At 51.4% G+C, this 11478-nt stretch overlaps 2 protein-coding genes across 2 annotated transcripts in view; both read right to left on the reverse strand.

Moving 5' to 3' along the window:
- The window catches only part of PGLS (6-phosphogluconolactonase), a 1651-nt gene extending 1511 nt beyond the window's left edge, over window positions 1–140 (reverse strand). Inside the window, exon 1 of the mRNA XM_010568828.1 lies at window positions 18–140. Within this exon, the coding sequence (XP_010567130.1) occupies window positions 18–140 (123 nt within the window). The remainder of the gene's footprint in view (window positions 1–17) is intronic.
- Window positions 141–685: 545 nt separating this feature from the next.
- Window positions 686–11478, reverse strand: part of SLC27A1 (solute carrier family 27 (fatty acid transporter), member 1) — an 11495-nt gene continuing 702 nt past the window's right edge. Inside the window, exons 2-13 of the mRNA XM_010568829.1 lie at window positions 10918–11085; window positions 8489–8883; window positions 7505–7666; window positions 6438–6507; window positions 6244–6335; window positions 6007–6116; window positions 3855–4064; window positions 3432–3558; window positions 3060–3197; window positions 2493–2657; window positions 1693–1839; window positions 686–1054 (exon numbers count right to left, since the gene is read on the reverse strand). Coding sequence (XP_010567131.1) covers window positions 897–1054; window positions 1693–1839; window positions 2493–2657; window positions 3060–3197; window positions 3432–3558; window positions 3855–4064; window positions 6007–6116; window positions 6244–6335; window positions 6438–6507; window positions 7505–7666; window positions 8489–8883; window positions 10918–11085 — 1942 coding nt within the window. The 3' untranslated portion in view covers window positions 686–896. The remainder of the gene's footprint in view (window positions 1055–1692; window positions 1840–2492; window positions 2658–3059; window positions 3198–3431; window positions 3559–3854; window positions 4065–6006; window positions 6117–6243; window positions 6336–6437; window positions 6508–7504; window positions 7667–8488; window positions 8884–10917; window positions 11086–11478) is intronic.

Genomic DNA, 11478 nt, shown 5'->3' on the forward strand with positions numbered 1-11478 from the left:
ACCCACCCGAGAAGGCGCTCCCCCCCCCCGCCGCCCGCCGCCGCCCGTTCGAGCACCAGCTGCGCCAGGGCCGGGCCCAGCTCCTGCGGGGAGGGGAACACCGAGACCCGGCGGGACGCGGGGCCGGTCGTGGCGGCCATGACGGCGGCGGCGGCGGCGGGGTAGGGGGAAGCGGCGCGCCGGAAGTGGCGCGGCTTAGGCGCGCCGCGCTGTTGCCTAGCAACCCGTCGCTTAGGCCTCCCCGCGGCCTAGGCCTCTGCCCGGGACCCCGGCCTCGCGGCGCGGCGCAGGCCGAAGGAGGGAGGAGGAGGCGGGCAGAGCTCAGGCGGCTTCACCCCGCGCCTCGGTTTTCCACCGCCCGAACACAAAGCCCCGGCCCTTCTTCCCTCAGTAAGGCCTCAGGCACCCGCGCAGGGCGGGTAAAGGCAAAGGCCGCTCTCCCCTCCACCACAGCACCCATCGAAGGCTTTTTATTTATTATTGTTTGTCTTCCTTTTTTAATGTCCTCACATCCCCAACCCTAAGGGCACGGCCCGCGGGTAGTTAAAACGTGACCTAACACAAGTGAGGTTAAAAAAAAAAAAAAAAAAAAAATCTAAATTTGTTAAGTAAAGTTCAGAGACGGAGCAGAGAGAAGCCCCCGGCAGGGCACAGGTATCTCCGTAAATAAATATGGCCACAGAACTCCTCCCTAAGCAGGTAGTGGTTATAAAAATACTCTCTCTAGAGGCGTAAGGGCAGGTTAATAGGATGTCAGCGCTCGGGGAGGGAGCGGGTGAGGGGTTAAATGTGCTTCAGGGGAGGGAGAGGCTGCCCCCGAGCGTAAGGAATCCACCAGCCTCCTGTCCCTCCAATTAGTCATCGTTTTCCCTCGAAAAAGGCTGAATCCGACTAGATCATAAAGCAGCTTTTCCAGAACAAATCCTTTCATAAAGGCATTCATCCAGAGGAACGTATTTTCCCAACTTTAGATCCAAAAAATGCAACCGATCTGAGGTTTGGTGGGGGTCGAATCCTTCCCTCTGTAAGCGGGTTTTCTGAATCTTAAACGTACCTTCAAAAAGAGGAGAAAAAAAAATTAAAAATACTTTGCCTCAAAAAGCCTGCTTAAGCATCAGAGCGAGGACAAATGGTCACGGGTGGCACTTCATTTCTACTTCACAGTTTTGCCTAAGAATTTTAGCAACTCAATGCTCATTAACCCTCCTGATCATTACCAGAGTTCTTACACAAACCTTGCGCAATTTTTACTTCTCCTCACATGCGAGGCTGGTAAAAGGACGCAGTAAATTCCTGGGAAATTGAAAACAGAAAACGCAGCAGCTGATTTGGCCATTCATCGTACTGGGACAAAGCCCTGGGAAAGGCAACAGACAGCGTTCGGGAGAGTTAAGAGGATACACATTCCTATCTATAGATATCTTCTTGATAAGGGTACACGTTCCTATATATATCTACAGATATCTTTTTGATAAGGGCCTGGAACCAGCTGATTTCTTCTTTAAGACATAACTACAATCCTCATTTTTACTAACGCCTTACTTTTTAGGCATTTTTACCAATGCCATTACTTCTGCACCTGCCATACTCAAAAGTTGGGATGTTCTCTCACCCCGAAGCAGGCGGAAACACTTCCAAACTCCTTTTGGGATCCAAATTTCCCCCCCCGGAGAGCAGCCGGATCACCCGTACCTGTGGTGTCAACCTGGGGTAGGAGCCGGAGAAAGACGGGCCGGGCGTAGGGAGGCAACACCTTCTGCAGCTCCTGGTACAGGACGTTGGGGTTGACTTTAGCTTTGGGATCCGCGATCGCCGCCATCCCAGCTTTGCCCTCCACCCCTGAAACAGAAGAGCAGAGCTCAGGTGGAGAAGGCAGAAGCAGGAAAGGGGACCAGGCATTTAGCAGACGCTGAGCGCAGGTATTTCCTCCCGTGTCCCTTTCAAGGCAAAGCGCAAACGCACTGAGGAAAACCTGACGTAATACCAGAGGCTGCGAGTCCGCCACCAATGCGTCCCCGCGCCCCTTAGTCGAGACCGCCCCCGAAAGCTAATCCAAATCTTCTTTTCATCAGGTTTCTCTCACATACGCCGTGATAGAATTCAGGGCAAAGTGCCACAATGGGAACCTTTCCGCCCAACATGCCCACAACACACGCTCGATTCCATCTTTGTGCGCTACTCGACCCCCGTTCCTCCACCCTTTGAAGATTTACGGGCCTGCACACCCAGGGAATGGTCTTTGCACACCAAGACCTTCTGCAAAGCTCACCTAAAAACCCCCCTTTTTAAGATACAAGTAAAGATTGCACCGCTGGATCTCTGGTTATTTCTACTGCTCAGAATAAATGCGTCAAACTCTGCTGTTTGACTCAATCTGTTCATTGTCGGGTGCCTGGTTACAAGAGAGGCGACTGATTTCCACCCGTTCCGACACGTTTGCTTAATATTTTTCTTTCTCCCGAGGTCCCGAGAGCTCCGACTCGACGTTTTACCTGGTACTTCCACTCCATACACCGCAACATCCGTCTGGTTGAGGATGTGACTCAACGTTCCTTCCACCTCTGTGGTAGAGACGTTCTCTCCTCGCCATCGGAAGGTGTCCCCGCTGCGATCTTTGAAGTACATGTAACCCAGTTCGTCCATCACCAACACGTCTCCTGGGAAGGGGAGAGGAGACACCAAAAAAACCACCTCGGGACTCAAGTTCGTTAACACTCAGGGCTGCCTCACCACCCTCCGCTCAGCGTCGCGCTGTTTTATTCCCAGGGGAGCGCAGAAATCCCTTGGCGACTTCCACGCGCTGCATCTCCTTCTTAAGGGAGACAGGCAGCAGTAGGAAAAGGGTAGGGGGAAAAAAATCCTCTTTGAAATGTTAATTTTTTTATTAAATCCAGAGCAGCTCGACAGCTGGCAACTTCAAAACACTAACACATCCGTTCATAGAATCATTTAGGTTGGAAAAAACCTTTAAGATCATCAGCTCCTCTCAAAAATCCCAGATTTAGCTCTCTCGAGACCACCTTTGCACGAGGAACATCCGCGATCCGTACTGACAGTACCTGAAAGGTACGCCTGGTCCCCTTTCCGAAGCACGTTGTAAGCGATCTTCTTGTTGGTGGCACTTTCGCTGACGTAGCCATCAAACCGACGCAGGGGATCCTGTTGATTTATCTGACCGACGAGCAATCCCGGCTCTCCTGCAGGAAACGGGATGAACGAGATGACGGCGACATTTCGCAACAAGCTAAACTTTGTGCACATCAAAGGATGTTCAGCTGCTGAACTGACCCGTCTTTGGAGGAGAGAACTGGAAGCGAAAACCTGCATATGACACTAGAAACCCCTTAAACCAGCCAAAGATTATTACATATATATATATATTTTTTTTTAGGACAAAAAGCTGCGATTTATTTGTTCAGGTTAACGCTCACCTGGGCGACAGGGGATACACAGCCCACCAGAATCCCGGATCAGCTCCATCGTGTCCTCGTTTACCTTCACCAAACGGATGGGATAAACATTGGGCAAAATCCGACTGTTGAAACCACAGGCACCGACCTTCCAAAAGACAGGAAAAAAAAAAAACCAAACAAAAATGCTGAAGGGAACGGCTTGGGTTTCACATTACCGCTTTCTGGGAATTCTCGGATCTTTCCTCCCTTTCCATTTAACAAGTAAATTCACCCAAAAGGTAAGATTTTACCCAGCTTTTTGTGCATGCGACTCCTAATGACCAATTTAGCTCTCCCTGCCACCCCTCACGAGAGGACTAGGAGGAGTCAGAGAAGCCAGCGGAGGTTTTTCTCCTTTCTGCACACCCCTCCCAGCCGTCATGGCACCCTCTTCCTCCTCACCTTTCCATCCAAGTTGGCAATGCTGCAGTTGCACTCCGTGGCTCCGTAAAACTCTCCAATCTGCTTAATTCGGAAGCGCTTTGTGAAGTCCTCCCATATGGTGGGTCTCAAACCATTGCCCACCGCCAGCCGCACACAGTGTTGGGTTTCTGACTCTCGGACCGGCTGATTCAGAAGATACCTGCAGATTTCCCCGATATACTGAATAATCTGAAGCAGTAAACACAAAAAAATAGCTCAGGCTTCAGGCGACCCTTACAACGCCCTGGAAAAAGCTGACCACGAGGCCACTGGTTTCAGCGTACCTCGTGGAACGAGACATGTCAGGAATTTTAATAAACTGTGAGCGGTCACAAGTTCAAGTCGGGGTTTCTTGCCACGAGAAAATAGGCAAAGGTAAAACGGTTACTGCCCTCTGGAACCTGCACATTAGCACCAGAAAAGAGCACGGGAGGGATCCCTCCGCGTGAATAAAGACACTCATATAAAGAAAAAACCCTCCTGCTTTAATAGATGCACTGAAAGACCTCTAGGAAGATTAGGGGAATGGGTGGTCAATCATAAACCAACAGCTTGACCCAGCAAAATGCAGTCGGAGTGGAGATCCAATTACCAGCTATAAATACTGCTGGTGGGGGACGGGCAAGATAAACACCAGGGAGGAGAAAGAGCTGCTTAAATTAGAAGGTGGTGTTGACATATACACAAATAGATGTTTATTGGCTATGAAGTGCCAAGAGAATTCCTCTGCAGTGATTCCTAACGCGGATAAATCCTGGCAGAGCTTTCCTGCAACAGTAATGGATGCAAACTTGTGTTTTAAAAGCTCGCCTTGACAACTTTGCGAAGAGGAAGCAGGAGAAAATGTTGGATGTTGTCTGCTTAGACTTTAGCAAAGCCTTTGACGCCATTTCCCACAGCGTTCTCCTGGAGAAACCAGCTGCTCATGGCTTGGATGGGCGTACTCTTTGATGGGTAAATAACTGGCTGGCTGGTCAGGCCCAAAGAGCAGTGGAGAATGGAGTTAAATCCAGTGAGCGGCCAGTCACCAGTGGTGTTCCCCAGGGCTCAGTACTGGGGCTGGTTCTGTTTAATATCTTTTATCAACGGTCTGGATGAGGGGGTCGAGCGCACCCTCGGGAAGTTTGCAGATGACACCAAGTATGGCGGGAGCGTTGATCTGCTGGAGGGATCCCTCTACAGAGGGATCTGGACAGGCTGGATCGATGGGCCGAGGCCAGCGGCATGAGGTTCAACAAGGCTGAATGCTGGGTCCTGCACTTTGAAAGCTGCCCAGCGGAAAAGGACCTGGGGGTGTTGGTCGACAGCCGGCTGAATGTGAGCGGCAGCGTGCCCGGGTGGCCAAGAAGGCCAACGCCATCCTGGCTTGTGTCAGAAATCGCGTGGCCAGCAGGACTGGGGAAGCGATCAGCCCCCTGTACTTGGCACTGGTGAGGCCTCACCTCGAATACTGTGTTCAGTTTTGGCGCCCTCACTACATGAAAGACATTGATTGAGGTGCTGGAGCGTGTCCAAAGAAGGGCAACGAAGCTGGTGAAGGGTCTGGAGGACAAGAGGAGGGGCTGAGGGAACCGGGGTGCTTTAGCCTGGAGAAAAGGAGGCCGAGGGGAGACCTCCTCGCTCTCTACAGCTACCTGAAAGGAGGTTGTGGCGAGATGGGGGCCGGGCTCTTCTCCCAAGCGATGGGACGAGAGGTAACAGCCTCAAGTTGCGGCTGGGGAGGTTTAGATGGGATACTGGGAACAATTCCTTCACCCAAAGGGTTGTCGAGCACGGGAAGAGGCTGCCCAGGGAAGGGGTTGAGTCACCATCCCCGGAGGGATTTAAAAGACGTGTAGACGTGGCGCCTGGGGACACGGTTAGTGGTGGAGTTGGCAGTGCCAGGGTAACGATGGCACTCGATCATCTTAAGGGTCTTTTCCAACCTAAACAATTCTATGATCCTAAGACGGATGAAAGACCTTTTCTAGAGTCCTGCATGACTAAAGCAGCACTGGCAATTTGAAGATGCCATGGCACAGGCACCTCGATATCCAACAAGGGACGGGGAATTACCTGGAGATCAGTAATTAAGGGGGGGACCTGGTGCTCTCGAGTCGAGCACCAAAGACAGCGACTGCAGAGCCCTCACCGTGCATCTGTATTTTGTACAGTCGTCCCAGAAGCGACTGGCCGAGAACTTCTTCCTGATCACCACGGTGAGGCCATGGATCAGACACTGCCCAACTCCCATGATGTTACCTGGAAAACAAGGATCACGGGGCTAGCTCCGGCCATCCTGGCTCCAATCACTCTCAAGGACACAGAAAGAAGCAGGCACAGGGGAGGCCAATGCCTTACCTCTGCCTCCGAGAAGGAGGACGCTTACCTGCGGAATGATAGAGGGGGAGGCAGTTGTAGAGGATGTCCTCCGGGTGCATTTTGTAGGCGTAGTAACCAAAGGCAGCGATCCGGTAATACCTGCAAGAACACAGCACACACTAAGCAAGCGAGACGGGTAAAACTTGGGGTGTTGTGATGAGAAACGCGCCTCAAGAGGGAAGAACCTCCTCAGGTCCTAACCTGCTGTGCACCACAATGGCAGCTTTGGGCATTCCTGTTGTTCCTGAAGTGTAGATATAGAAGAGTCGATCTAGAAAAATGGAAACAGGCGTCAGACTGTTCTCAACTGCCCGAGAAAATCCCCACAGGCTTTGTTTTGTGTTTTAGGCTTTGTTCGCAGCGGCTGAAGAACAGGGGATGGTGAGCTGCGAAGGCCAACACAAAGGCGGAGTTGCAGCCTGACGGAGAACCTGCACGTTGTCCATAACAGGAACATGTACGAAGAGTTTGCAGAGCTCGGAGGACACGACCCCTATAACTTTACGCAAATTTTCCTGGGACTAGGTTAGCTCTGCAGGTCAGACATGAATTCCAAATCAATCGAGAAGAAAGGTCTCAACCTGTGTCCCTGCAGGTAGGGCAGGTATCTAACTCTATGATTAAAAAATATAATCTAAAGGAAAAGCCTCTTCGCAGCATCGTTCCTCCTACTGTAAACAAAGTACCAAAATGGAGCCTCAGGCCTCAGGGATCTCAGAGGCTCTTAATTGTCTTAAAGTACGAAATACAGACTGGAGGCCAGTCAGCATCTTCCTTTCCCTCTCCTGAATGCCAAACCTACCGCTCATCCTTGCCACAGGCAAGGAAAGATTTTAATTACACACAAGTCAGCTGTGGGCGAAGGGAATATGGGCTGTTAAACGCTACAGACAAACCAGATAGATTCGTAGAGCTAGTGAAGGACGGGGTAAGTCCTCACATGCCGGTGCTTCACCCTACACGCATTCCAGCGGCTACTCTCCCATAACGGAAGGGTTGTCTTTGGGAAAGCACCAATCTCCCTCCTTCAGGTACTAAATACATTAGTTACGTAAAGCTTGGGAGTCTCAGGCAATGAGAAACTTAACCCCGAGTACCCTGCAACCAGGATCTTACTTTTTTTTTCCTCTTTTTTTGATCCTTTCTTCTATTTGTAACCCCAAACTGGGTTGATTTAATCCATCTTGCTTAGTTTTCTTGTTTTGCTGTCACCTAGTCCAGATCTCACGCGCATCACATTGAGAAATAAAAATCGTTGATAAAATTACCATCTAAACCTTTGACTGGAATCTGAGTTGGGGGCAATTTCGATGCAGTACTCAGAAGAGGATCAAGATGTCTGGTCTCCACAGGAACAACATCCGGGTTGTAGTAGCCAGAGCAGAATTTTGCCATGTTCTTCCCCAACATCCCATTCACTTCAGATATTGCTGCAAGACAAAGCAAGTCTCTTTTGCAACAAACGTAACTCTCTAGGCAGTGGCAAAAATAACCTGTATAACATCCTATTGTGCTCCAAAACCACGGAAGGACCTGAAGAACCAGGGACTCCTTTAAAATACTTACGTCACACCCGTCCAGATAACATCCCCATCAGTGCGGTCAGACTGACCCAGGCCCAGTAAAGACACTAACAAAAAAACTACACGAAATTGCCTCTCCCCATGACCACATCGCTATCTTCAAATAATCTAGAATGGTTTCAAGGAGATGATTCAGAATAATAAACCACCAAATCTAACAACAACCATCGGAACAGAGTTAATTAAAGAAGCAGGGATGTATTTAAAACCAGCATCCGTTGACAAACCCATCCTGTGGCAGAAAGCATAGCATTAGGCAAAGAGTAGTAACACAGCAAAAGAGAAAAACAGGCCTTGCGGCTGAGAAACACGTCTTGTGGCATGTATCGCCACTTCTCGATGAAGCATGAGACTCCCGATGCAGCTCTTCCAGATCCAACGAAACAAGAGCAAATCACAGAGATCAGTTCGGGCACCAGGAAATCAGGAAGGTGCCGGCAGATGAAACCGAGCTACTGACCGCTCTGCTCAAAACACTGCTCCTCTTTTAGCCTCAGATACTAACTGAACGCTTCTGCCTTTTGTAATCAGGAGATTTACCATCTTCCCTAGCTTTTCATGCGGCCAGCTGCCTTTTTGTTTTTAATTTACTCGATCTCTGCCTTACTCAGGACCAAGTGAACAGTTCATGAGTCGCCTATAAGGCGTACGAACACCCAAGTGACTTACCTGAAGACAGCTCCCCTCCGAAGATCACGGCTTTCGCGCCCGAAGTCGTCACGCAGTAAACCAGAGAATCCAAGCGCAAATTGAAGTTGATCAGAGCCGCCTCAATGCCGATTTTCGCCATCCCTAGCCAGAGGCCAACAAACTCGGGACGGCTCTCCATAAAGATGGCGATGACGTCCCCCAGACGGAAACCTTGCTGGTAGAAGTAGTTAGCCACAGCGTTGGAGTACTCATCCAGCCTCCTGAAGGTCCATTGCTCACCGGTGGCTTCATAAATCAGGGCCACTTTGTCGGGGTGCCTGCGGACAACATCCTGGAACATCTTGGGGATGGTGCTTTTGGCTTTTTGATGCCTTCGCAACTTGTACTTGACTCGTAACAGCACCGAGAGGCCGCTGCAGCAAAGAAAGAGCATTAACAGCTTAATTTTCAGCACAATTTCTAAATTAGAAGGGACGTGGGCAGGATGCACGCACTCCACATGAGCATCCCACCGGCATCCCCCTGCCCTTGGGCAGCTGAAGCACCACCCTGAAACCGGAACTTTTAATCACTGCTGTTCTACAGCAAATGACGGCTATTTTAACAGTATGGTAAATAAACAGCAACTGTTCTGGTACTTTCCACACTATGAAACACAGGGAATCCATCTTCACGTCGATACCAGTTCAAACAAGCCCACAGAAAATATTAAGGAGGGTAAATTACATCCTTTAACAACGTCTTCTGCCATCCTAAAAAAAAAAAAAAAGGACTTGCCAACCATTGCTTTTACCTCAAAAGGAAGCAAACGTACTTCACATGGGAAGCACCTTTCTTGCCAGGACATTTTGCAGCACCTTTGTGCTATTTCATAAAATTATACCCCTCAGGATCCAAGAGCATTTAAACTACAAAGACAGCCTGACCCTTTGATAACAATGTACACCCTCAGCTCCAAGAGAACAAAGCCAAAGGCTTCCCCTTTCACCCACGAGACGAGAGGACTGCTGGCATGTTGCTTGCCGGCGCATTTTCCTGTGAGTCAGTCTCTGCCGCAGTCCTGGGATGACAGGAAGTGAGGCTATTGAGATACTACCAGGCAGAAGCCACAGATTTTAATAATAATTAATAAATAATAATTATTCTTGGATGGCAAGCTCCTTTAAAGACGTCGTGCCTTATCAAGAACAGCATTACTGCCTCTGTGAGTATGGGATACCACGAAGAGCAACTGCTCAATAAAAGAACAAACCAGACCGCTCTAACAGGGCTTTTTGTTTTTTGTCTTCCATAATTTACATAATTATTTTAAGTCTCCAAGGCAGCAGCTGCAAGTCAAACCTTGACACAGTTCAAGCTGGATGGCGGCAAAAGTTGTTGTCTGAACTTCAACTGTCTCGCTTACGTTGTCCTGGAGGAAACTATCTTTAGGGGCACGCTGGCTCTCTTGCTTTGGCTATCAGTTATAACTTAGATACGAAAAGAAATTTATTAAAGTACGCTACCATAACACCGCCACCAAAACGAGGACAGCAGGTCTGGGTAAACGTAACGGATCTGGTTTCCTTCCTGGAGGTAGGAAGATGGAGGCAGTACTTTTCCACCATTAAAATAGGAAACTGTTGTGCAACAAGGGTTTGGAAGAATCCCCAGAAACTTGAAAGGTCATTTAATATTAGCACTTAAAAACCCCTGCAACTCTCACGACTGAACATCAAGAGCAAGAGCAAAGCCTCGCAGAAGGGGGAAGGGTGCGTTTCAGTAACAAGTTGTTGGCAATGGTCAGGCCGAGCTGGACTTTCACAGTGACCTTACACCGCGCTGTGCCAAATACAGAACAGAGGAGCCTTTTCACTGCTGAGCTGCACTTTCCAGGCACTTAAAGGGCTTTATTCTGCCCAGTTTATTTTCTGCCATTATTCCCAGCTTGCCGGGCAATCGGGAGGAAACAGCTCTTCAAAGTATAGTGACAGCCAGAGCGAAGCTGGCAATCACAGGAGCCCTAAATCCTTTGGAATAAAGGCACATCCTCACAGAGGCCTAAAAACCGCAGAACTAAACGCGACGGTGGTGACGGACTCCCAGGAGACGGAGAAGCTGCCGGAGACTTACCGCTCTCTGCGCCGCAATCCCCTCGTTCGGCTTACGCGTTTTCCGACAGCTCTACCCTCTCCTTAAGCTCAGCGTAACCACACATGTCGCCCCGCAACTCCTTCCACGGGGGAACCGGGACCCACATCCCGCGGGCATCCCGCGGGCATCCCGCGTCCCTTCGCTCGCTCCCTTGCAGGCTGAGCCCTTCCAACCGCCCGCCCGTGCGCAGGCAGGGCAAGTTAAAACCCGAGTCGCTTCGGGCTTAAAAGCGGCGAACCCGCCGACCCTCAACCCCTTCCCACGCGTGGCCGTGAGGGGCTGCCTCCGGAGGGGTCCCGGGGGACAACACTTACAAGAGGTCCCGCGGAGCCGTCCTGAAGACCAGCCGCAGCAGCCGCCATCCCCCGCTGCCCAGGCAGACGCCCAAGGTGGCGGCCAAGCTCCAGGACCAGGGAGCGCCCAGGAACCGCAGGAGCCCCAGGGAGCCCAGGGAGGCGGCGCAGACCCCCGCGGGGTGCATGCTGCGGAGGGAAGGGGCAGGGATCAGCGCTCCGGGGGACCGGGCCGGGCCGGGCCGGACATCCCCATCCCCGGCCCCGTTACCTGAGCGGCGGCGCCGGCAGCTCCCGCGCCCGCTCCCGCCTCCGCCGCCGCCGCCTCAGGTTTAGCCCCGCCCCGGACGCGAACGCCACCGCCCTCCGAGGGGCGGGACGGAGGGGAAACGCGAGATGTTGTTGGTCGAGGGAACCGTTGCCGGTTTCGGATTGGGCGAGGAGGAGAGGCGTGGGGAACGCCCCCGCGAGGCGTCAACACGTCACCGCTGAGGGGGCCCCGCCCCCTCGGTGCCGGTGCCGCTTCGGCCCCGGGACTGAGAACCGGGGGGGGGGGGGGGGCAGGACGCAGCACGGGGGGGG

The sequence above is a fragment of the Haliaeetus leucocephalus genome, unplaced genomic scaffold (assembly GCF_000737465.1).
Source record: "Haliaeetus leucocephalus isolate CR32 unplaced genomic scaffold, Haliaeetus_leucocephalus-4.0 Scaffold260, whole genome shotgun sequence".
Taxonomy (NCBI): Eukaryota; Metazoa; Chordata; class Aves; order Accipitriformes; family Accipitridae; genus Haliaeetus; species Haliaeetus leucocephalus.